Source organism: Ursus maritimus, unplaced genomic scaffold, assembly GCF_017311325.1.
Source record: "Ursus maritimus isolate PB19 unplaced genomic scaffold, ASM1731132v1 scaffold_2, whole genome shotgun sequence".
Lineage (NCBI taxonomy): Eukaryota > Metazoa > Chordata > Mammalia > Carnivora > Ursidae > Ursus > Ursus maritimus.
Genome location: NW_024424452.1, coordinates 101,434,493 through 101,457,545, shown reverse-complemented (window position 1 = coordinate 101,457,545; position 23,053 = coordinate 101,434,493). Strand labels below are relative to the sequence as shown.

The following is a 23,053-nucleotide window of genomic DNA, read 5'->3' as shown; positions in this document are numbered from 1 at the left end:
TCCTGCAAGCACTCTGCTGGCAAAGGTGGGCCCTGGCCTCCCTGCCCTCAGAGCGGCCCCAGGGAAGGAGGTCAGGAAGCACTCCTGGCTGTTCTGGGGTCATTCCTTCTCCCCACCCTCCAGGACCCTTGTGCTCTGGCTCCCTTCACCTTCTCCCTGATGCAGACCCTCCCTAGAGGTTCTTCTCCCCAAGCCTGGCTGTGGTCTTTCCAGCTTGCCTCTTCCTCGTGACCCTGGAGCCAGTCACACAAAACCTTTATTACTGGGGCGCCTGGGTGGCACAGCGGTTAAGCGTCTGCCTTCGGCTCAGGGCATGATCCCGGCGTTCTGGGATCGAGCCCCACATCAGGCTCCTCCGCTATGAGCCTGCTTCTTCCTCTTCCACTCCCCCTGCTTCTGTTCCCTCTCTCGCTGGCTGTCTCTGTCAAATAAATAAATAAAATCTTAAAAAAAAAACACCTTTATTATTTAGGGTTTTTTTTAATTGCTCATCATACATGCAAATTAACCGAGGAAAATACAACCGGCCCAGATGGGAAGAGACAATCATTCTGGATCTGAACGGTCCAGTAAATATGGTACCAATCAAGCACTTGAAGTGGGACCGGTCCAAACTGGGGTGTGCGTGTGCGCTAAGCGCAGACTGCACGTCAGATTTCAGAGTTAGCGAGAAGGAGGGATTATAAAATCTTATTAATAGTTTATATCGATTATGCATTGAAAAGGTATTTTGTATGTTTTCAAAACATTAAAGTTAGTTTCACTTGTTTCTTTTTACTTCACAACATTTAAAATTGCATATACAGCTCACATTACAAGTCCACTGGGTGGTGCCAGTCTGCAACGCAGTGTTTCCAACTGTGGTCTCTGGCATATAGGCTTTTGGGGTTTTTGTTTTGTTTTTCTTTTTATACTTCCAGTTCTTTATTTAATTGTTATCCTTTAGAAAGTAAAGCAAGAGAAGATAAGCACAGTATGTCAAATAAGATGTTGTTTAGCAAACCCTTCTATCATTGTGTAATTAAGACTATTTTTAAATAGTTTTTATTAAGATAAAATTCACATGCCACATCACCCTTTTAAAGTGTGCAATTCAGGGGTGCCCGGGTGGCTTAGTCTGTTAAGTGTCTGCCTTCCACTCAGGTCCTGATCCCAGGGTCCTGGGATCGAGCCCCATGTCGGGCTCCCTGCCCAGCATGGAGTCTGCTTCCCTCTCTTCCTCTGCCCCACCCACTGCCACTTGTGCTCTCTCTCTCTCACTCACTCTCTCAAAAAAATAAGTCTTTAAAAAAAACCAGTAAAGTGTGCAATTCAGGGGCGCCTGGCTGGTTCAGTCATTGGAGCATGTGACTCTTGATCTCAGGGTTGTGAGTTCAAACCCATGCCAGCCTGGGTGTAGAGATTACTTAAAATTAAAATCTTAGGGGTGGGCGCCTGGGTGATTTGACTGTTGGTTTCAGCTCAGGTCATGATCTCATGGGTCATGAGATCGAACCCCACGTCCGGCCTGCACTCAGCGGGAAGTCTGCTTGAGATTCTCTCTCTCTCTCTCCCCCTCTGCCCCTCCCCCCTGCAGTCACTCTCTCTAAAATAAATAAATAAATCTTTAAAAAATAGTAAAATAAAATCTTTAAAAAAATAATAAAGTGTGCAATTCAGCAGTTTTTTAGTATATTCATGAAATCGTGCAATCAATACCACTACCTAATTCCAAAACATTTCCACCACCCCGAAAGGAAAGCCCATACCCATTAGCAATTACTCCCCAGTTCCTCTCCCGCTTCCGCAGGCCCTGTAGTCACCAATCTACTTTCTGTCTCTATGGTGTTGCTTATTCTGGACGTTTCATAGATACGGAGTCACACAACATGTGGTCTTTGGGGCCTGACTTCTTTCAGATGACATCTTCAAGGTTCTTCCGTGTTGTAGCGTTCTGTCTTATGGCTGAATACCATTCCTTTGTAGAGACCACATTTGGGTGATCCACTCAGCAGCTGATGGATATTCGGGTTGTTTCCACTTTGCGCTATCATGAATAATGTTGCCATGAACGTTCGCGTGTCAGTTTTGTGTAGACCTATGCTTCCAATTCTCCTGGGGATATACATAGGCGTGAATTTGCTGGATCATATGAGAAATCTATATTTAACTTTTTGAGGAACTGCCAAACTGTTTTTCAATGTTGCTACACCATTTTGCATTCCCACCAGCAATGTATGAGAGTTCCATTTTTTTCCATATCCTCCCTAACACGTATTATTGTCTGTCTTTTTTATTACAGCCGACCTAGTTGGTGTGAGGTGTATCTCATTATGGTTTTGCTAACCTCAAAGGATATGAGTTTTGTTTTATTAAATAATATAGCAGTCTCCATGCTCCTATCCTTTAAATCCCTGTCCTCTTCTTGGTGGTTTTTGTTGTTACTTATACACCTATGACTCCCAAATCCGCAGCCCAAGCCCAGATCTTTTTCCTTAAGCCAAAGATGCTTATTAATGCCAACATGTTAGGCATTTAAGTTTTGTCATGGCCAAAACAATTAATCATCTCATTTCCCAGCCTCACCTCCCATAGTCCTTGTTACGGTTATAAGCATCACCATCTATCTGGTCGACCAAACTGGGAATCTTGACAATCATCTTCCACTCTTCCTGCCATTCCCTGCTTCACCGAATTGTATTCACTGTACCCCCAGAAGTATCTAGAGAATTCATCTCCTCTTCTTCATGCTCACTGCTCAGCTTTGGTCCCGGATCTCATTATTTCTTGCCTGGATTTTTGTGATAACCTCTTACCTGGTCTCTATCCCTCCAGTTCCTCCCAGCCTCAACTCCATCCTCCAAACAGCTGCCAGGGCTATCTCTTTAAAACACAAATCTGATGGTCATGCTGGCTAAAAATCTGTATGCTTCTCTGTCGCCCACTGGGTGAGGCTCACATCCGTAGCACGATGTACGAAGCCTGTCGCGGTCTGGCTCAGGGTACATCTGGTCTCCTCTCTCACCAGCACTTCCTCAGCGCCCTCCAGTCACAAAGAACTTCCCGGCCATCCCTGGGTGTGTTGTGCTCCAGTAATCACACGTGTTGCCTGTCTCGTTCCCTCTGCTAAGAAAGGCCTTCCCTTGTCTCCTCTGCCCAAGTGACCTCCTCTGAAGCTTTACTCCCACCTCCTCCAGCCTCTCCCCTCCCACTGTGTACTCACTGGGTCCCGGACTGTGTAGAAGCCCTTGACACCCCTGATTTAATGGATTGACACCCTTATTTGCTGCCTGTCTTCCCCCTACATCTTGACTTCCCTTTCTTTCCCCCCCAGTGGAATGACCCCCCCCCCCAGTTCTCTGGAAGCTTACAGATTCAGCTTAACGCTCAGGCTATTCCCTAACTCCGACGGACTCCCCAGTGTGCTTCTTCTCTCAGCCAACAAGGGGAATCCCCTCTCTGTGGCCTGTGCACACAGAGAACCTGGGCCTCCTCAGGCCTCAGCTGCTGGATGGGAGCTGCATCTGGGGGTTTTAATGACCCTGCAGTGCGAAAGGAGGAGGTTTCTGGAACAACTAGCAAGTGTCTGAAACCTGGAAAATGGTGGCTCATGGTGTATCATTTTACGAGGGTAAGAATCTCCTGGAAAAGTCAGCAGTGAGTGGAGGTAGCATTGAAGCCAAAAGTTCCCGCTCCTTTCCACAGTCCTGCCCCCTCCGGAGACTTCAGGAGACTCTGGCGAAGGCCCCTCATAATAGCTTAGTGGCCAGGATGGACAGATGTGGACTGGAAGGTGGGATGGGAGTGGTGGCTCCCTAGAGGTCTCTGGCAGGGTGCCGGAGAGCCCTGTCCTCCAGGCTGCCCTGTCCAGTGGGCGTAAAGATCTAGAAGCCACACCTACCATATTTGCAAATTATCTGAACCTGAGAGAAACAGAACTTTTTAAGCAGCAGAACCAAGATCACCCAGAAAGTTCTAGTCAGATCAGAATGATGTGGCCGTCTAACTAATGAACTCTTTTAGCCTGGAGAAAGCCAGCCTCAGGGAGAAGATGCCGTAAGTCTCAAACATGTACTGAGCACTCATATAGAGGAGAAGGGGCAGCCTTGTTTTGTAGGACCCCAGGGACATAACCAGAACCAGAAGGGCTTTTGGAGACAGCTTTAAAAAAGAAGAAGGCTTGGCTTCTTCAGGAAGAACTGAGCTCCCTGTTATGGGAAGTATGCAAGTACAACCTATTTGGTAGGGACACTGTAGGTAAGATTGAAATATTTTCTTTTCATTCCAGCAAATCTTTATGAAGAGCAAAGCCAGGCCAGGTGCTGGGGACAGAACTAAAGGTCTGGTCCCGGCCCTCGAGCTGCTCACCATCTAGTCCAGGGACAGGCGAGAAAACCGCGACACGTGCAGGGACCGCGCGCAGCTCTGCTGGCACGGAGGGGGTTTCTAACTCAGGGCCTGGATGAGGAGGGCCAGTGAGAGGGCCCTTGTGCTGAGTGTCGATGCGCCATTAAGAGGAATTACTCGCCTTCATTTTTTAGGTAAGAGAATGGTATTAGTAGTTTTTTTTTAAATTTCTGTCTTTCAAGATACACATTGAAATATTTATGAATGAAATGACATACCTGGGATTTGCCGCCAAGTCCTCTGAGGATGGGAGAAACATGGGTGGGCATATGGATGAAGCGAGATTGGCCTGATGTCGATGACTGTGGAAGCCTGGCGATGGGCTCCTTGAGGCTCATGATTCTGTTCTCTCTCATTTTGTGTACAATTGAAGCTTCCCATATTAACAAGTAAAAAAGAAAGAGGAGGAGGAAGAGAAGAACAGGTTAGCCAGGCAGAGAAGATGAGCGGGTGTTCTGGGTGGCAGGAACTGCGTTCCCGGGCAGCGAGGCTAGAGCAGTACTCCTGTTCTTCCCGATGACCCTGGTGCGGGCACGGAGCACTCAGGGTGCAGAGGCAGACACAGGCCCGATCGTGAAGGGCCTTGCGTGCCAAGTTCAGAAGTCTGGACTTCCTCCTGAAAGCCTGGGAGCCACTGATCAGATTTCCATGTCAGAAAGATCTCTCTGGCTGTAGTGTGCAGATGTCTTGAAGACAGAAGTAAGACAGGAGTCAGGGGGACCAGCTGGGAGGCAGGAGATGATGGGGTCCCAGCACGGCAGGGGCAGACGGATGGGCAGGGGCTGACCGGAGATATACTGGGAAGGTGGGATGAAGGAAATGTGGCTCGGGAGCAAGAAGAAGCAAGACCGACATCCCCGGGTCTGGGGAACTGGGGGTACCACTCCTGAGCACGGTGAAGACAGGAAGGCAGGGATCTGCTCTACCCCCGACACCCTCTGCTCCTGTGTTTCTATTAGGTCCAGGACTGGCTACAGAATTTTCAGGACCTGTTGTAAAATTAAAACATAGGGCTCCTTGCTCGATAGTTATTAAGACTTTCAAAATGGTGACAGGAGAGCCTTAAACAGAGCGTGCTCGTGAAACCAGTTCTGATGAGGCCACTGGAGCCTTTTCTGTTTAGAACAGGCCAGAGGGTGGCTGTGTGCGAGCCAGGGCTGCAGCTCTTGGCCCCAGGCGGCAAGAGGACAGCGTGTTCCTCCCGCTACCCCCTGGGACCTAAGTGGGACCCAGCACTCTGGGACAAATAGCTTACATTTAAGTAGCTCTTTACAATGTTTTCCAAACTCGCTGGGGTTTTTGTCTGTGCTGGGATGAAGTAAAGAGGCAGAAAGCAGGCATTTCAGAGCGCGGAGTGCTAAAGGGACTTGTTTGTTTCTGCAAAGAGATTTCCCGGCTTCTCCAAAAATGGGGTTTGCGACAGGCTTCCCAGTATGAGTCACCAGACCAGTTGGCAAAACACATAGGTCTGCAGAGAGCACTGGAGGTGAGCCTTCATCACAGAGAAGATCCACAATAAGCCTCCAAAAAGAAACCCCAACGGTGCTGCCTGTGAAGGTCTGGGCAGCACAAGCCGTAGAGCGACACCTTCACCTTGAACCCTGTCCCCACCCCCTTCCCATCTCTCCCCAGTGGCAGTAAAATACAGACACCCTTGGCAGGAGGAGTAAGGGTCTTGGTGAAAAGTAGACACTCTTCGCCCTCCCTTGCTTGCTGGTGCCTCTTGGTGGCTCTTCTTGGGCTCCTTGGAGGGGACCGAGAACCACAGAGCCACTCCTCACCGTCCCATCTTCTTCTCCTATTTACTGTCCCTTTCACAAGACATCCTCACCCTTAAAGGCTCAGAGCAGCCAAAGAGCACCATACCCTCTGGCAGAGTTTGGTGAAACATTCAGTGCAAGAGCCCAACCACCCAAGTTTGCACATCCCTCTCTTTTCCAGAATATTCCTTCCCTCCCATTCACTTATAAGGGCAATGCAGAAACTACAGGGGATGGCATTGCTCCCCATGGGAAGCCTGGTCTTGAGCTGGACTGCATCAGAAGATGTCATTTCCCAGGTTCCCAAACGCACTGTCCTTTTCTTAGCCTCTACCCCTCCCCACCGGAGATCATCCTGGGAGGTAAAAATGAACTGTGTTTATGTTTACACTGGCGTTGGAGGTGGTGCCCGAGACTCTTCTGGCCCTTCTGCTCGGCATAATATTTATCACCAGGCTAACTTCGAAACCGCTGGAACAGAACCAGGCAAGGGTCAGGCTCCATGGCAGGTCCTGGCACAGCCCAGCTGGGCTGCACGATGGGGACTCACCACCCATCTCTCTGTCTCCTTCCATGCCTTCCATGCCTTCTCCCTGCACTAGCCTGAGGGGTCTTGGTTCTTTCTTTCTTTCTTTCTTTCTTTCTTTCTTTCTTTCTTTCTATGAAATTGAATTATTTAAAGACAATTTTTTTTATTTATAAAACAATTTGGGGGGTTTTTTGGATCATAAATGTAATTCAGATATTAGATACTTATTTCAAAAACAGATTACTATCTCACATAACACTCCAAAATAAAATCCAGATGAATTAAAGATCCAAGCTAAAGCCACTCTAGGTTAAGAATTAGGGTAAAAATTTACCAGGACAAATGAAGGAGGATGAGCTTTCCAAGTAGTGAGAACATCACTGCAAAGACCCAAGAACGGGCTCTGTGCCAGAGCCAAGAGCATGGAGCAGGGCTGAGTGGCAGGGCTGCAGGAAGGCTGAGAGAGGGCAGGCAGCGGGCAGGTGAGGACGGGCCAGGTGGGTCTAGACTGGATCCCAGGGGCACCGGAGAACCACGGGAAGGTTCCAGGCAAAAAAGTGAAATGCCAGATCTGTGGTTCAGCAGAGTTGCTTGGTGGTGGTGTGAAGATCATCCTGGAGGAGGTCAGCAGAGCCAGCATGAAGGGGGCTGCAGGAACCCCGGTGAGAACAGCCGCCAGGACGCATCAGTGAGGTCCGAGGAGGGACTGATGGGAGGGGTGGTAAGGGAGTCATCTGTGCGTAGGAAAGAAGGGGCTAAAACTGTCTTTTATCAAATAGGTTGATTTCACAGCCTCCCCCCCAACCCTTTGGGATGGGGAGAAGGGGTGCATGAGTACAGAAGGGGTCCACATTGCCTCTCCCCACACACCCCTCCCATCCTCTTCCCATCAGGATTTCTGATTTGAGCCACCAGATGTTTGGAGAAGCCATTCTTCAAGACAGGGAATGGAGCAGGAGTGGGCCTGGCGGTGGGAAGCCAGGGGGAGCTCAGTTTTGGAGACCTGTGGGGACACACACACCAGGTGTGTGGTTAACAGTTGGACACAAGGGTCTGAATGTCCGCAGTGGTGTCCAGCCCAGGAATACAGCCTCGAGGAGATATCAGAACACAGAACACAGCTCATGCCCTCAGAGTTGATGACGTCACCCAGGGAGAAGGCCTAAAAGTGAAAGCAAAGGAGGCTTCAAAGACGACCTTGAAAGCGCCCACATCTAAGAGGCGTGTGATTCCCAAGCCATTAAGCAAGATGAAGAATACAGGACGTTAATCTGATTTAGCCATAAGGGGTCAGCAATGGTCTGGATGAAACTAATTTGCATGGAACGTGGGGGCTGAGGCGATATTGTGTTGGGCCAGCAATGAGTGGGGATTTTATAAGAACTCCTTGGGGGAAGTTTGGGTGTAAAAGGCTGTCGGGCACCTGGGTGGCTCAGTCGGTTGAGTGTCTGCCTTTGGCTCAGGTCATGATCCCGGGGTTCTGGGATTGAGCCCCGTGTCTGACTCTCTGCTTCTCCCTCTGCCCCTCTCCCCACCCCACTCGTGCACGCTCTCTCTCTCTCATGCTTTCTCTCTCTCTCTCTCAAATAAATAAATAAAATCTTAAAAAAAAAAAAAAGGCTATGGACAGGGGGCAGCACCCGGCGGGCCTGAAGGGTGGAGGCACAGATTTGATTGATCTGGGAGAGATGAGGGCATGTGAGGGCCATGGGAGAGAGTGTGGGAGCCGGAACCCAGGTCAGGGTGAGCCTGGGACAGGAAGAGAGGTGCTTCATCCTTCCTGGGACCTGGGGGGAAAGGAGATGAACACGACGGTGAGATGATAGGAGGGATGGCGGGAAGTGAATTCCCACAGGTTGGTTTCTGTTGATTCCGGGGAAGTAGGTAGGGGAGGCAGTCAGCTGAGAATGGGGTGGAGTGGGATAAGAACTGGAGGAGAAGGAATCTGAGAGCTCCAAACAGATGCTGTGGGAGAACCAAGAGAGAACTGTAACTCAGGGAAACGAGACCATGACCGCTAACTTTTACCACAAGCTTCCAGTGCGTTCGGCACTGCTGCAAGTGCCTCCCACGTAGCACTTGGTCATGGGCTCAGAGGCTTGGGTAGGGTATCAGCCCCACGTTGTAAGAGCAAAGACTAGAACCTTGACATTCTAACTCTAGAGCTAGGCCCCGACATTGACGTCACCCAGGAGGCAAGGCTGCGGGAGTGGAGGGCAATGGTCCCACTCCGGGGCGGTGGCCCAGCAGCCTGTGCGGGGGTGTGGCACAGGCGTGGAGTCAGTCAAGTTCAGGGCTGGGGCTTTGGCCAGTGGTCGTGACCCCGGTGGAGGATATTTACAAAAAGTGGTTAACACGTTGGATAGGACAGGAGGTGAAGTGGTCAAGGCGGGCAGCACAGAGAAGTCAGAATTTGGGTCACCTTCCAGCAATGCCACTTCCGGGGAGAGACCCAAAAGAACTGAACGCCGGGACTTGACCAGATGTTTGCACACCCATGTTCATAGCAGCATTATGCACGACAGCAGAAAAGGTGGGAGCAATTCTAGAGCCTCTCCAAGGACGAATAGATAAACAACATGTAGTATGTAGATACAATGGAATATTATTCAGCCTTGAAAAGGAAGGAACTTCTGAATTTAAACTTTTTGTGGTGTCCCCCCCCTTAGTAGGTAACATTTAGCAGGTGTGAAGTCTCACTCTTTCTCAGCAGCAAGAGGGGCAGCGGTGGTCTGGACGAGAACTGAGTTATTAAGGACGCTCTAGCCTTGTCCTGAAAGGTCATGTTTTCCGTAGTGGCCCAGAGACGTCACTAAAGAAACTAGCTAATGGACAACAGTTTTGAGAGCGAGATTCTCAGCCTAAAGCTAGCAACTCTCTGGTTTGGTAAAACAAACTTGACCTCTCCCCAGCTGCCCTGTCCTTTGGGATAACGTGGTGAAGATGAAGAGAAAATGGCTGTCCCTGCCCTCCACTCCCACCCCTAGCCTCCCACCTCTGGCCCCATGGGGCTGGGCTTCTCCTTGTTTACTGCATTCCTTTCAGGAATGTCACTGGTGGGCAGGCTCTGGGAGCTGGCCCGTCTGGCCTAGCTGCCTCTCAGCTCCTACCTCCTTCCCCTCCAGCTCTGGACATCCTCAAGGCTGCGGGCCAAGGCAGGCAGCCACAGACCCAACAGGCCTTCTGGGTGTGGATTCCAGGAAGTGTAACATACACAGGGGTGCGCCCTACGGTCAAACCTGGTGTTGGGCAGGCCTGATCCAGACCCAGTGCCAGGAGGGAGGGAACAGGGAGCCAGGACAGCCACCAGCAGAGGGCACAGACTGAACAGAGGGCACCTGTAGCCCTAGGGCCTGACCGAGAACCTGTCTCAGGCCTGGCCTCCTAGGGAGATGGTATGAGTAGTCAAGAAATGTTCTATAGCTGGCCCTGCTGAATGGCAGAGCCCTGGGTTGTCTTTCTAGAAGTGGGGTAGAATCACATGCATTCGTTCTCCTGGTAACCCCAGCCCCTTGTCGGACCCCTGACTTGGCCCATCCTGGGCCTTGGAACATGTCCCCTGCTCAAGGAGGGCCCCCCACCCAGACCTGGGATGCAGGGTTGGGGATATGTAACAGGCAGAGAAGGCTGACAGCCAGGGATCTCCAACCTATGGCCAGACTGGACGCTGAGCCCGCTGGCATTTCGGCCTCGGAATCCATCTCTGCCAGTGTGAGTGGTGGGAGTGCCCCCTTTTCACCTCCAACATGAACCTCAATGTCGCTTGTATTCACCACTCACTTATTTATGCTCAGCTCCTTATTCTACAAGCTTTCTTGATCTTCATCATTCCAAAACTAGCATTTGGCCTCATTTGGTGGCCATCATTCCCTCCTCCATTCATTCATTCAACAGCGTCTACTATGGACCAGGCACCACGCTATCTGCAGGGGAGCCAGTGAAGAAGGCGGTGTACTTCCTGGCCACGGTCCCGTAGGAGGTGGACAAAGGGACAGAGTGATAGCAGCCAAGATTGGGAGGTGTGGGGGAGGAGGTCCGGGCAGGGGCTGAGGGATCCGGGGTGACTTCCCAAAGCAGACCACGTGCAATGCTTCATTGTCTCAGAGGCTAACCAGCTGAGAATGGGGTGCGGAACTGCCTGTTAAAGGATCAGAGCTGTAGGATGGGGCTCGGGAGCCAGAGCAGAGCAGGTGAGGCTGCAGACAGGAGCCTCCTCCTCGGCATGCGCGCTCCACGCGCATTTCCTTGCCGTGAGGACTTGCTCAGACCTAGTGCTGGTCTCTGTGGTCAAAGCCACGTGGCTCTTCTCCCGTGCTGCCAGCCCCCCGCCCCCGCAGCCCTCCTCCCAGGCTTCTAGTCGTTGCCGCCTTCCACGTACCCTTTGGGTTTCCTCCTCCGAGCTTGACCAAAGATTTCTCCGTCCCGGCACCTTGATTTTTATCCTCATGAGGCTGCCTTCCCCTTGACCCTGCCTTAGCAAGAGCCATGGGCCTTTCCATCCCAGCTGGCCCCTCCTTCTAGCCTGGACATGAAATCCACGGGAAGGCCAGGTGCCTCTCCCAGCTCTCCAGGAGTCCTGCTTAGCCATCTCCGTGCCCCCAGAGCTGAGCCCAGCACCCAGGAGAAGTGTCGCTCCTCAAGCGTGTGTCTGACCAAAGGATCAGATGGCCAGGTGGCAAACGTCAGGACTGTGTCATATGCTTTGCTGGGAGCACCTGGAAGGAGCCTGGAGTTATTCATTCTTTAGTGTCTGACAGTGGGGATCATAAGATGGGAGTTAAGAGCACGATCTTTTTCGAACCCAAGAGCTCCGAGCTTGAACTCCAGTAACTTGTTTTAGAATGCCACCATCTGCAAAGTGGAGACAATGTTACCACTGACCCCCAGAAGCCATCACTGCCCCCGAGCAACAGTGTCCAAAAGTGGTGAATTTTCCGTGGTTTATTTCTCAGATCCTATCATAATCTGATGGACACTAAGACCATGACTAAAGCTTGCCGGGAACAGTGGGAAAGGAAGACCTTTTTGTTTATGAGGGCTGTGGCTCCTACCGGCCAGCCTTCCCCTGAGCTCCCTCCCGGGAGGCTGGAAGCTCTCCAAGCCGTGCCCTCCTCTGGTGGCAGTGCAGAGGAGTGAATTAGACGGGCGACTTCTGTAAAGCACTTAGCACAGGATCTCCCGCCTTGTAAACGCTAAATGAAGGGTGGCCGCGGATGTTGTTATTAACGTTCTTATTTCAGTGCTGGGCGGCCGGGGGGTGAAGGGCTATCTCCACACTAGGCATTTGGGTGAAAGAATGGCTTGGCGTACAGCCCACTCACACACGACGGTGGAAGAGAGAGGTGAAAAGCTCAGACTCTAGAATCCGAGTTCTTGCTTCGTCCCGTAACAGCCGTGTGACCTTGGGCTTGCGTTTCTTCTTCTGTGAACCAGGGACCACGGCAGTAACTACCCTGCGGAGCCAGCGTAGGGCTGCAGGAGCTCCTAGCTCCACGCCAGCAACAGCACATTGAGAAGCCCTCCTAATTTAGCGATGGTTTTGCTGGAGAGGAAAAGCATCAGAAAGCTGTTGTGGACTGAGGATTTGGGGAACAGGATGGCGCTTGACTTCTCCGGTGGACTGGCAGCCAGGCGTGGGGAGCATGCCCTTTCGAAATATGGGGCTCCAAACCATGAAACGAACCCCTTCAGTGTTGGCATGTAGCTTCTTCACTGGGTAAAGGGACAGCCCGAGCTTGCTTTGCCCTTCTCCAGCAATCGTGGTGCCATTCCCAGGCCTTCGGCCCAGCCAGCTGTGAACACCCGCCAAGGGGTCTGGAGCCTGCCTACCACCCCAAGAGTCGATTCACACGCTCCTGGCAGGCTGGTCCTGGAGAGCCCCGGGCAAGGCCGAGAGAGACCAAGCCGGGTGGGGACAGGGTAGCAAGGGGCTCTGGGATGCCTGCGGGGAGCAGCTTTTCTTAGTTCTGTGACAGCATGAGCCTTGGCTTCTCAGCTCAGAGCTCGCCAGGTGCACACGTCCCCCCAGGGAGGTGCCCTAGATGAACCCTCTGGAGCCCTGGTCAGCTTGGAGGCTCTTTTCGGCCCACATTCTTTTGGGGGACAAGGGGGCGCAAGCCTCCAACATGGCTTGCCATGTCGCTTAGGTGTGGATTAGCCCTCACACCGTCAACCCACAGGGCTGCAGGCGGGGACCAGAAAAGGGCTGAGACATCTGCTGGTCCCCAGCATTGAGGGGCCCTACCGGAGTCCCCTGGGGGGGGGTGTTCTCCCCAAGCCTGATACCTGCCCATTTCTGACGTTCTCCTAGCAGATTATTGGGGCTGGTGCACTTTGGCCTCATCCCAACAAGCATGTACAGAGGCACCTGTGATGGGCAGGCCCCCACGAGGGGCATTGTCACACTCCCTCCCACCGTGCTCCAGGGCTGAGGCCTCTAGAAGTGCAGTCGTCAGAGTTCCAGAAGTCGTGGTGAGAAGACAGTTTTGCAGCTCCTACACCAGATGGTACAGCCCCCACCCCAAAATTAGGAATTTCATTTTGAGCCCCTGTTTCTTAGGGGATTTTGTTTTAAGGATTTTATATATTTGTCAGAGAGAGAGAGCACAAGCAGAGGGAGTGCAGGCTGAGGGAGAAGCAGGCTCCCCGCTGAGCAAGGAGCCTGATGTGGGACCTGATCCTAGGATGCTGGGCTCATGACCTGAGCCAAAGGCAGATGCGTAACTGACTGAGCCACCCAGGCGCCCCTTAGGGGATAAAGTATGTTCCAGGCACAGGCGGGAACTGAGCATACACATGGGTCTTTGTGTATAAGCCCTTGAGCACCCCCAAAATTATGTTTCCGGAGATGTGAACCCAAGGCAGGGAGGTTAAAGCCCTACTCTGGCCTCAGTCCCCAGTGCCTTCCTCCTTCTTGAGCCATCCTGTGGGGTCCCAGTTTCCCCAGAGACCCCTGAACAGCTACAAGGGATGAATAGAAGGGGACCCCTCCGAGCTCATCCTGCAACAGCCAGCGGAGACGATGTTTCGCTATGCTGGGGGCGCTGAGTAGGGGAAGCAGACCCGGGATGATCCAAAAAGGGTCAGGGCTGGGATCACCAAAAAAGGGGGTTTCTGGGAGACGCTAAGACCTTGTCCCCAAGCCACTGCCAGAGCAGGAGTCAGGGAACGGCAGTCTGGGAATGGTTGAGAAAGGGGCTGCCGGGCCTTTTTAGGGAGGCTGCAGCCTCGGGCCGGCCTGAAGAGAAGCTATCCGCCGAAGCGGTCAGTCTGCCGGCGGGCTCCCCAGCCTCAGCACCGTCTGCCCCACGCACGTTGCCGTCAGCTTGTCACCCTGCCTCCTGAGCTGCCTTATGCGGCGCTCTGTCCCCAGGATGGGGGTCTCTACCTCCTGGGGAAGGGAGCCAGGGTGGACGACTGAGTCAGGTCACAGGAGGAGTTCGGAGGGGCTGTCTCTCGAGAACCCCCAGCCCCACACAGGCCCCAACGCTTGCAGGACCCGAGAGCCAGTGGTCCCTGTTGGGGCGGTGACACCTGTGCCCACCCCACTCCACCCCCGCCTCTGTCACCGTGGGACTGGGGGGAGCGGGTGGGGGGAGCGGGTGGGGGAGAGCTCCCCCAGCAACCTGGTCCCTTCGCAGCTTCTAGCTCTCCAGGCAGCTTTCCAGGGTTTGCGACATGGTCATGTCACTTTCCACGGAGAAGTACGAGAGGCAGCTCCACGGACCACTGGGTAAGCGCTTCACCTCAGCCTTCTAAGTAATACTAAGCTACTAAGCACGGCCGGGCCTCGGGCGGGAGCAGGCCGAGCCCTCCTGCCTGCAGGCTTAAGCGCTTCTCACAGGGAGGGCTGGGCTTCCCCGCAGCTCATCTCTGGTTCAAGCCCTTCTCACCACCCCCCCCCGGCCTTGGCAGAAGTCTCCTTACAACCACTTGCGACCTAGTGACGGGCTCGGGGTTGGTCAGTTCCATCTTGCATATGAGACGACGGATTCAGAGGAGGGCTGTAACCCGCCCAAGATCACACAGCCAGTCGGGGGCAGAGTTGGGACTTGCACACAGGCCAGCTCCTGCAGAGCCAATAAATTCCCAGCCACCATAGGGAGGATGCCCTCGGAACAATCCCAGCTTTCCTGACAGCTCTGGAGGGAACCTTAGCTTTTTAGGGGCAATATCAGTGGTTTGGGGATCTGAAGCCCTATGCATACCGTACAGAATTGTCAAATGACTATGTGTGCATCTGAAACTAACGTAACATCGTGTGTCAATCATACTTCAATTTCAAAAAGAAAAGAAAAGAAAGATCAGGGGAGCCTGGCTGCCTCAGTCGGTAGAGCGTGTGACTCTAGACCTCGGGGTCATGAGTTCATGCTCCAACATTGGGCATAGAGCCTACTTAAAAAAAAAAGAAAAGAAAAGAAAAGAAAACCTGAAGCTCTCTGTTTCTTGAGCTGGCTTAAGCCCCTGGGGAGGACTCCTGCCCCACAGACCACCAAGGGAAACAGGCCTTGCCATCCCTCCCCCGGACTGCCTGCTCCAGGAATGATGCTTCTCCCACATGGCAGGTGGCCCTCCTGAAACTTCTGGTCAGAACAATCTAGACTCTTTCTTCTTGGTGGAAAACAATAAAAGAGTTGGCATTCCATGCAGAATGAGGCAGGAGGCTGCAGGGAGGGAAGCTTCTTGGTCCCCACAAGCCCCAGGCTCTGCTTCCTGCCCTGCCATTGGCTGCGTAAGGGACCTGTGGCACCTGCTCCAGCCTGCAGCCAGCTCTCCCTGCAGATGGATGACCCTGGCAGCTGTGGTGCCTGATACCAGGTCTCCAGGTGGCTGGAGTGAGTGGGGCCAGGGCCCCAGAGCCCTGCAGGGCCAGCTTCATGGGAGAAGCAGGGAAACATGATCTTGTGCTCTGAGGCACGCTGAGGGCTGGTGGGGAGCACTGGTGCAGGACCAAGAGGGAGACACGGTGAGGGGCTGGAGCACTGGGGGGACTAGGAGAGGCCACAGATTTCCCTGACGCTCTCCTATGAAATATAACCTGATCCACGAGAAACAAGAGGCAGGCTGTAGTCCAGAGTCAAGCTAAAAATGCCTGCTTCTAGTCAGCTCAGCCCCTAAGGCCTCTGTGCCCTCAGGACTTCAGCTCAGGCCTGGGAGACAGTCTACTGAGAGCAGAGTTGCAGACCCCAGGGTCCCTGCCCCGAGCCTGGAGCTTGAGCCTCCAGGCAGAAGGTCTGAGGGCTGTCTGTGTCACCAGGATGCCCCGGGGGACCATCTGAATTGACCTCACCTCAGACCTGCTTTGGGGGTGGAGCAAACGTGCCTGGATTCATGGCAGTGGGATCCCATGTGAGGGGTGCAGTCACTGCCAGCCACCCCTGCCCTCCTGGGCCCTGCCCCCTCGTAAGCAAGGGGCTGGAGCGAACTCGACAGACCCAGACCTTCCGTGTCCTGTCTGAGACGTTTTCCCCTGGGCGCATCTCGTCTTGCACCGGCCTCGGGCAGGATCACTTCGCAGGCCAGGCGTCACAGGAAGGAAAGAGAGGGCCTGGCGGTGGTCTCCACGAGCTAATCGGCACAGCGGGCGGAGGGCAGCACGCACAGGAGGGTCTGGCCTTCCCTCAGCAAGTTCGCATTTTCTGGGGACTTCCAGACAGACAATTCTTTTCCTCTCCCCCTTTGGCAAGGAAGGTGTTAAAATGTTCTCTCCTCTGGTCAATCGGACAAGACTTCTAGAGGAAGTAGCATCTGAAGGCTCCACACGAGGGAAGAGATGCTGCGTCGAACCGTCGAAGGCATGTAACTGGGATCCTGACCCAAGTGGCAGACAGAGCAATGCCGTGAGGCCACAGGCCTGGAGCAGATGGGGGAAGGGAGCGGCTTCTCACCTCTGAGTCTGATCGCTAGATCCCTGCAAGGTCTCACAGGTCGTTATAGGTTTTCAGAGGTCATCCTCTCCATTCCCCTGCCTCTATGAAGGATCGCCAAACCTCCCCGTGGCCTTCCCCTAACCCGAAGCTTTTCCCAAAGGGAAAAACAATTATTGGTGCTCAGATCTCTCATCTAGAAGCCTGGGGACCTTTGCTCTATGGAAGTTCTTTGTTATATCTAACCTGAACCCCTCTTGCTATAAGGGATGAACGGTGGAGGGAGGCCTAGAGACAGGAAGACAAGCAAAAGGAACCTCTGGAGGTCTCCAGGATGCACGACCAGTTCTAGAAGCAAAAGAAGTTGGCTTGGACTCCCTTTCAGATAAGCAAGAAGGAGGCAGCTCTGCTATGTGCCGAGGAGCTCGCTCACCAGAAATCTCAGCCCTGGGAGGACGCTGGGCTCCTTCTCCTTTTAAGGCAACGTCTGAGCTCTCAGGGCTGCACGAGCTGCAACAAGCCCCAGCCCCACTCATTCCTGGCTATTTGGAGGAAACCCATGATTAATCAACTCCCCCCTCCCCCACTCCGCCTGTTTTTCATTAGGTTCTTTTTAAGGGGCTGGAACACCTCCAGAAGAACAGACACATGACAGGTCCAAGCCAACTAGGCCCCCGGTGTGGGGACAGAACCCTAAGAGGGAGTGGGGCGTAGTCCTGGATGAAGACCAAGGGGGTAGGTCAGACTCTAGGGTGTCAGGGCAGAGAGAGGGTTAAAATGTTGGAAAAGGAGTCCTGACGGGAGAGCAGGGGAAAGTTCTGAATGGGAGCCCCGGTCAGAAAGCGGGATGGGTTTGACTGGGAGAGGAGGCAGCTGCTGAGCAAGGTTCTGGGGCAGCGGGGCGGTCAGGCGCACCTGGAGGGCTGCTGGGGGGTGGAGAGGAGGGCCTCGGCCCCTAACAGGCAAGGTTCGAGAAGGTTACACTGACTTGGCAGCTGCTGGTGAGACAGACCGGAAACCAGTTTTTCCCGAACTTGCTGGTTATCATCTCTCTGGCTTCCCAGGTTCGCTCTGAGTGAGGCCTGTGGGGCGGCATGGGAATCAAGCAGAGGGCTGCTGGGCCCAGCACGGCGGTGCGTGCTGAGCAATCCCAAGGGCGCGCATTTGGAAGGGGAGGGCAGGAGTTCCTGCCTTGGGGGCCTGACCTCTGGAGCTTGGGCTGGGCTAGCTGGAGAGGCTGTGGCACCCAGCTCTCACCTCCATGCTCCCGACGCGCCTGGAATTTAAAACCACTCTGAGCTGGGGTGGGCTGGAATTTCCTGGCTGAGCTGTGGGCAGATGTTAGGAGTGTCCTAATGGGGCTGACCCATTGGATCTCCTCATTTCCCTCTGTTTGCATACTCAAGTTTCCTCTTCCTTTCAAATCAAGGAACAGTAAAGTCACCATCACTGAAAGGGTGATCTGAAGGGTCAAATCCAGTTCTCGGGGAGCCAGAGAAAGTGTGAGAGGGCGTCCTTCAGCCCGTGCTCCACCACCAAAGCCCCAGGGAGCCCCCCCGCCCTCCTGCAACCACCCCCATGAGGCAGGAGGAGAGAAGGGGCACATTCCTCGGCCCTGCCTCACCAGGCCCTGCGCGTCTTGGCTGCCCGTCGCGGTTCTAGCACAGGGGCCAAGGACTTCTGCTGCTAAATAAACCCTAGGGCTGGTCCCCAATGGCATGTGTTTGAGGGGCAGGTACAAACTGTTTCCATAGGACCAACCAGCTCTCCATTCCTTCCGGAGTGTTGCTTTTCCTTCCTCCTCCCCCTCCTCCCACACACCAGCCAGGCACTCTTGAAAGAAAGAAAACCTTTCTAATAATCAGGCCATAGTCTCTTCCTCTTAAAAAAAAAACAAAAAAAAAAACAAAAAAACCCTTTAGGAAGGACATTCCTTGAGGTCCCAGCTGCTCCAGAGTATGTAACATATTTGGACAGTTTAATATCTAACCTTAGGCAATCCTGATGCTTCTTTGGTTCTTCTGAAGGCGGGTGGGAGGCAAGTACTCTCAAAATAAGGTTCAGACTTTCTGCAGCTTCGTGGAGGAAGATACAGGGCCCCACGGAAGTACAGGATGGCCCACGTTGCACGTAAAATTCCAGCCTTTAACGCATCTCAGCCAACTCCCTTCCAGGCCTCCCCGGACAGTTTCTCTGCGTCTGTGTGGTCCACGCGGAGTCCCAGAATCCTAGATCCGGAATCTGGCAGAGTCCTCCTGAGATCAGCTCACTCAGTGGTCTCCAGGGCTCCTTCCAGAGAGGTGCTGGTCCTTAGCAAAGTTTTTACTAAAAAAATAAGGACAATACCGTGGGCTCTTCAAAAAGCTACACATACCTGATATAAAGGTATGGCCTTTATTCTGTTAACATCTATCTTACTTCTTTATCGTGAGCTCCTTCCTATTTCAACGAGAGAATGATGGTAGATCAGATTTATAAATAACTTTAATTGGTAAAATAAAATGTTAGCAGCCCTATGTTGGTCCCTCCAACTTTTTTTCCCTTTGACCTATCTCCCCTTTGGAAGCAGGGCCAGTGCTAGGGTGAGGCACGTGAGGCACTCGCCTAGCCCAGAACGTGCAAGGAGACACCCAAGAGCTCAGTGATCAAGACAACTGATATTTTTAAAAATTGAATTTAATGCAAAAAAAAAGAAAGAAAAAGAAAAAGAAAAAAAAAAGAAAATCCATGGCAACCAAAATTTCAAAATTTTAAATTAAGACAGGAACAGTATTAGTGATTTTTCCTTTTGTGTCGGGTTCCACCATGGCTCAGACCGCTCGGGCATTCCTGCTCAATCACCCATGACAGAAAAGGGCAGCTCTGGATCTGAGAATCCCCTGGGGGAGGACCTGCCACAACGTCCTCAGGTATTCATGCTGGCCCCTCACGACCCTGAGGTTTTCTTGAGTCTGCCGTCAGCCTGTTCTCTGCAGCTTGAATCCAGACCCTCTTAGGGTGTTCTCAATGGACATTGCCCTTTGGAGGCTCCAGGGCAGTTATGTAAATCCTCCCCACACTTGTCCCCATACTCACTCCTGTCCCTCTGTAGCCAGCTCTTCATGTTTATTTTTCTTTTCTGAATTCTTAGGAAAGCAAGCAAGTGGAGACCAAGACAGATGCCAAGAACGGAGAGGAAAGGGGCAGAGATGCCAGCAAAAAACCTCTGGGCCCCAGACGAGACTCAGACCTGGGGAAGGAGCCAAAGAGGGGTGGTTTAAAGAAAAGCTTCTCAAGAGACAAAGATGAAGCTGACGGCAAAAGCGGAGAGAAGCCCAAGGAGGAGAAGCTGATCAGGGGCATTGACAAGGGCCGGGTCAGGGCTGCTGTGGACAAGAAGGAGGCGGGGAAGGAGGGGAAAGGAGAGGAGAAGACAGCAGCCCCAAGGAAGGAGGACGAGAAGAAAGGCAGTGACAGGAGTGCAGGGCCGAGCAGAGACAAGGACAAGAAGAGAGAGGAGAAGGAGACAAGCAAGAGAGAGGATGACGGGAAGGGAAAAGGGGAGAGTAGGAGCGCAGATGCCAAGAAAGAGGATGAGCGGATGAAAAGAGGAAGTGGGAAGACGGACACCAAAAGGGAGGAGGAGAAAGTGAAAAAAGATGAGGCTGTAAGTGAAAAGGAACCCAAAGAAGAGAGCAAGACCCAAGCGCAGGAGAAACCAGCCGCGGCTTGCCCCACCAAGCCCTCCGAAGGGCCTGCCAAGGCGGAGGAGGAAGCGGCTCCCAGCATATTTGATGAGCCTCTGGAGAGAGTGAAGAACAATGACCCCGAGATGACCGAGGTGAACGTCAACAACTCAGACTGTATCACAAATGAGATCTTGGTCCGGTTCACCGAGGCTCTGGAGTTCAACACGGTGGTCAAGGTGTTCGCCCTGGCCAACACGCGTGCTGACGACCACGTGGCCTTCGCCATCGCCATCATGCTCAAGGCCAACAAGACCATCACCAGCCTGAACCTGGACTCGAACCACATCACGGGCAAAGGCATCCTGGCCATCTTCCGGGCCCTCCTGCAGAACAACACGCTGACGGAGCTCCGCTTCCACAACCAGCGGCACATCTGCGGCGGCAAGACCGAGATGGAGATCGCCAAGCTGCTCAAAGAGAACACCACCCTGCTCAAGCTCGGCTACCATTTCGAGCTGGCCGGGCCCCGGATGACGGTCACCAACCTGCTCAGCCGCAACATGGACAAGCAGCGACAGAAGCGGCTCCAGGAGCAGCGGCAGGCCCAGGAGGCCGGCGGCGACAAGAAGGATCTGCTGGAGGTGCCCAAGCCCGGGGCCCTGGCCAAGGGCTCCCCCAAAGCCTCCCCCCAGCCATCTCCAAAGGCCTCGCCCAAGAACTCGCCCAAGAAAGGGGGCGCTCCGGCCGCCCCGCCTCCACCTCCGCCTCCCTTGGCGCCGCCCCTGATCATGGAGAACCTGAAGAACTCCCTGTCACCAGCCACGCAGAGGAAGATGGGGGACAAAGTCCTCCCCGTCCAGGAGAAGAACTCCCGCGACCAGCTACTGGCCGCCATTCGCTCCAGCAACCTCAAGCAGCTCAAGAAGGTAAGTGTGGCGGCCCGGGCCGCAGGGCTGCAGGAGAAGGCCGCCTGGCGGGGCGACGTGGGCAGAGCGGCCTGCGGCAGGCTGCAGCTCGTGGACAGGCCGCAGCGCCCGGACGGCGCCTCCGGCCACCTCGGCCGCCCCTGCCTCCCTTCGAGGGGCCTCTCGCCTTCCTGCGAGGAGCTTCCTTTAGCCTCTCCCGCCCTGCCTCTCGCTTCGCCGCCCAGCAGCGAAACGGGCGTCTCCCAGAAATGGAGACGCAGTCTCTACCTAGTAGCCCTGGCCCCGCCATTAAGGCTTCTCTCCCCCACTCCCAAAGCGAAAACGAGCTCCCCTTTATGAATTCCCTCTCAGGACCAGCCAAGTCCTACTGATCCGTGTATCCCAAAGGTCTTTGGGAGTTCAGCCCTCAGAAGAGTCTCCCCTGTGTCTAATCAGTGCCCCAGACACGTGAGCCGTCCCTAGAGACCCTGCGTCTCAGGCGACAGAGACCACCGTCAGCTGCCCATCGGACTGCATGGTGGCAGCTAACCCTCGCCCCACAACATCGTCTGGGGCTAGACACCATCAGATAAAGGACAACCTCAATTGTAATGTTAGTGGTCATTTGATGACATCCAGTCTTTACAGACAAGGAAAAAGGTTTCATCCGTGTCAATGCCTCATGTACTCATTCCACAGAGAGCTATGGAGGAGGGTCTGGTTTCCAGAAGTGAGGGAGGCCAGGTGAATTCCAGAGGCTCCTTTGCTGAGCTCCTCTCTCTAAACGGTCTCTGCTTTGCCCTTACAGGTGGAGGTGCCCAAACTGCTTCAGTAGGACCAGACTGCCAGGGGGCACTGTCTGCCAATGCCAAGACTGCCCCGGCCTCGCCTCCCAGGGCTGCACAGACCCCGCCCACCCCACTCCTGGCTGACCTGCTGTGGATGTCCCTACGCCATGGGAGAGCATGAGGCCTGGCCACACGCAAGGAAGGATGCCTTATCTCTTCTCACTTTTCCTTTTCTTGTCTCCAAAAATGTCCTTTATACCTGGAGCTGAGGTTTCCAGACAAGAAGAGTCCTTTTAGCGTGTCACTGAGAAGATGGCATGCCTGGGGCCCAAGTAGCTGGCAAGTTGCAAAAGGCCTGCGATCCAGGAAAGATGTCCCATCAGGACCACATAACCAGCCCAGCCCCACTGCCCTCCAGGGCCAGGATTCAGGCCTCTGAGGAGCCCTTGGGGCAAAGCTGCTGGGCCCATGGCCCTCTGTGTGGGACAATGGCAGAAGATTGAGAAGGGCATGAGGGCCCAAGGGCAGAAGGAGGAGGGGCTGAGGATACCCTCAAACCCCTCCTGGGCTAATTAGAGGACATGGCAGGGGCAGCTGGCCTGGTGGGGAGTGGGCTCCAGCTGGGAGGAGAGGGACAGACGGCAGCTGGTCCTGAAGGTTTGATGCCAAAGCAGACATTTCCCTCACACCCACCTGCTGTTGTATAAATGGCTGTGTATCTGTTTTTCCATAAGATTTTGATAATATATACAAGCCTTTAGTTGTGAATGACTGTGCCCCACCTCTGTACTGTACTGATGGTCCTGATGCTCACCCTGGGCCCCATGGAAGACTCTAGAAGCTCAGGTTCCCTGCCATGCCATCCCAAGTTGACCACATAACAAGTTCAGATTTGCAGAAAGTCTGGTGCAAGGGAAAGCCTCAGGCCTGGGTAGAGGGCTCGTCACTGACCGGGCTGACCAGGCCAAGGAAACTAGGCCTTAGCCAGGGTTTGCTCCTGACCATTCCTGCTGCCTGGAGTCATTAGCCAGAGCCGCTTTCGGGGGTGATGGGGTAGAGTGGAGCACAGGGCCCGGGGATGGCTATATTAGGCATGTTCAGGGGATGCTCGTTCCATGACTCTTCCTCACCGTGGGCTTGGGGCCAGCTCC

The 23,053-nt window shown here is 53.6% G+C and overlaps 1 protein-coding gene and 1 long non-coding RNA gene across 3 annotated transcripts in view; one reads left to right on the top strand and one right to left on the bottom strand.

The window, feature by feature from the left end:
* The window catches only part of LMOD1 (leiomodin 1), a 38,913-nt gene extending 16,243 nt beyond the window's left edge, over positions 1 to 22,670 (top strand). Inside the window, exons 1-3 of one of the 2 annotated variants that reach the window (XM_040636451.1) lie at positions 18,860 to 19,450; positions 19,672 to 21,135; positions 21,923 to 22,670. In XM_040636451.1, coding sequence (XP_040492385.1) covers positions 19,385 to 19,450; positions 19,672 to 21,135; positions 21,923 to 21,949 — 1,557 coding nt within the window. In that variant the 5' untranslated portion in view covers positions 18,860 to 19,384 and the 3' untranslated portion in view covers positions 21,950 to 22,670. Of the gene's footprint in view, positions 1 to 18,859; positions 19,451 to 19,671; positions 21,136 to 21,922 lie in introns of those variants that run through there. The other variant, XM_008685189.2, reaches the window with a different exon arrangement.
* Positions 1,672 to 8,155, bottom strand: LOC103657712. The gene is made up of 3 exons (XR_005836428.1): positions 7,010 to 8,155; positions 4,605 to 4,759; positions 1,672 to 2,094 (listed from the first exon to the last, which is right to left on the bottom strand). It is a non-coding gene; the product is annotated as an uncharacterized LOC103657712 (long non-coding RNA).
* Positions 22,671 to 23,053: the final 383 nt, after the last annotated feature.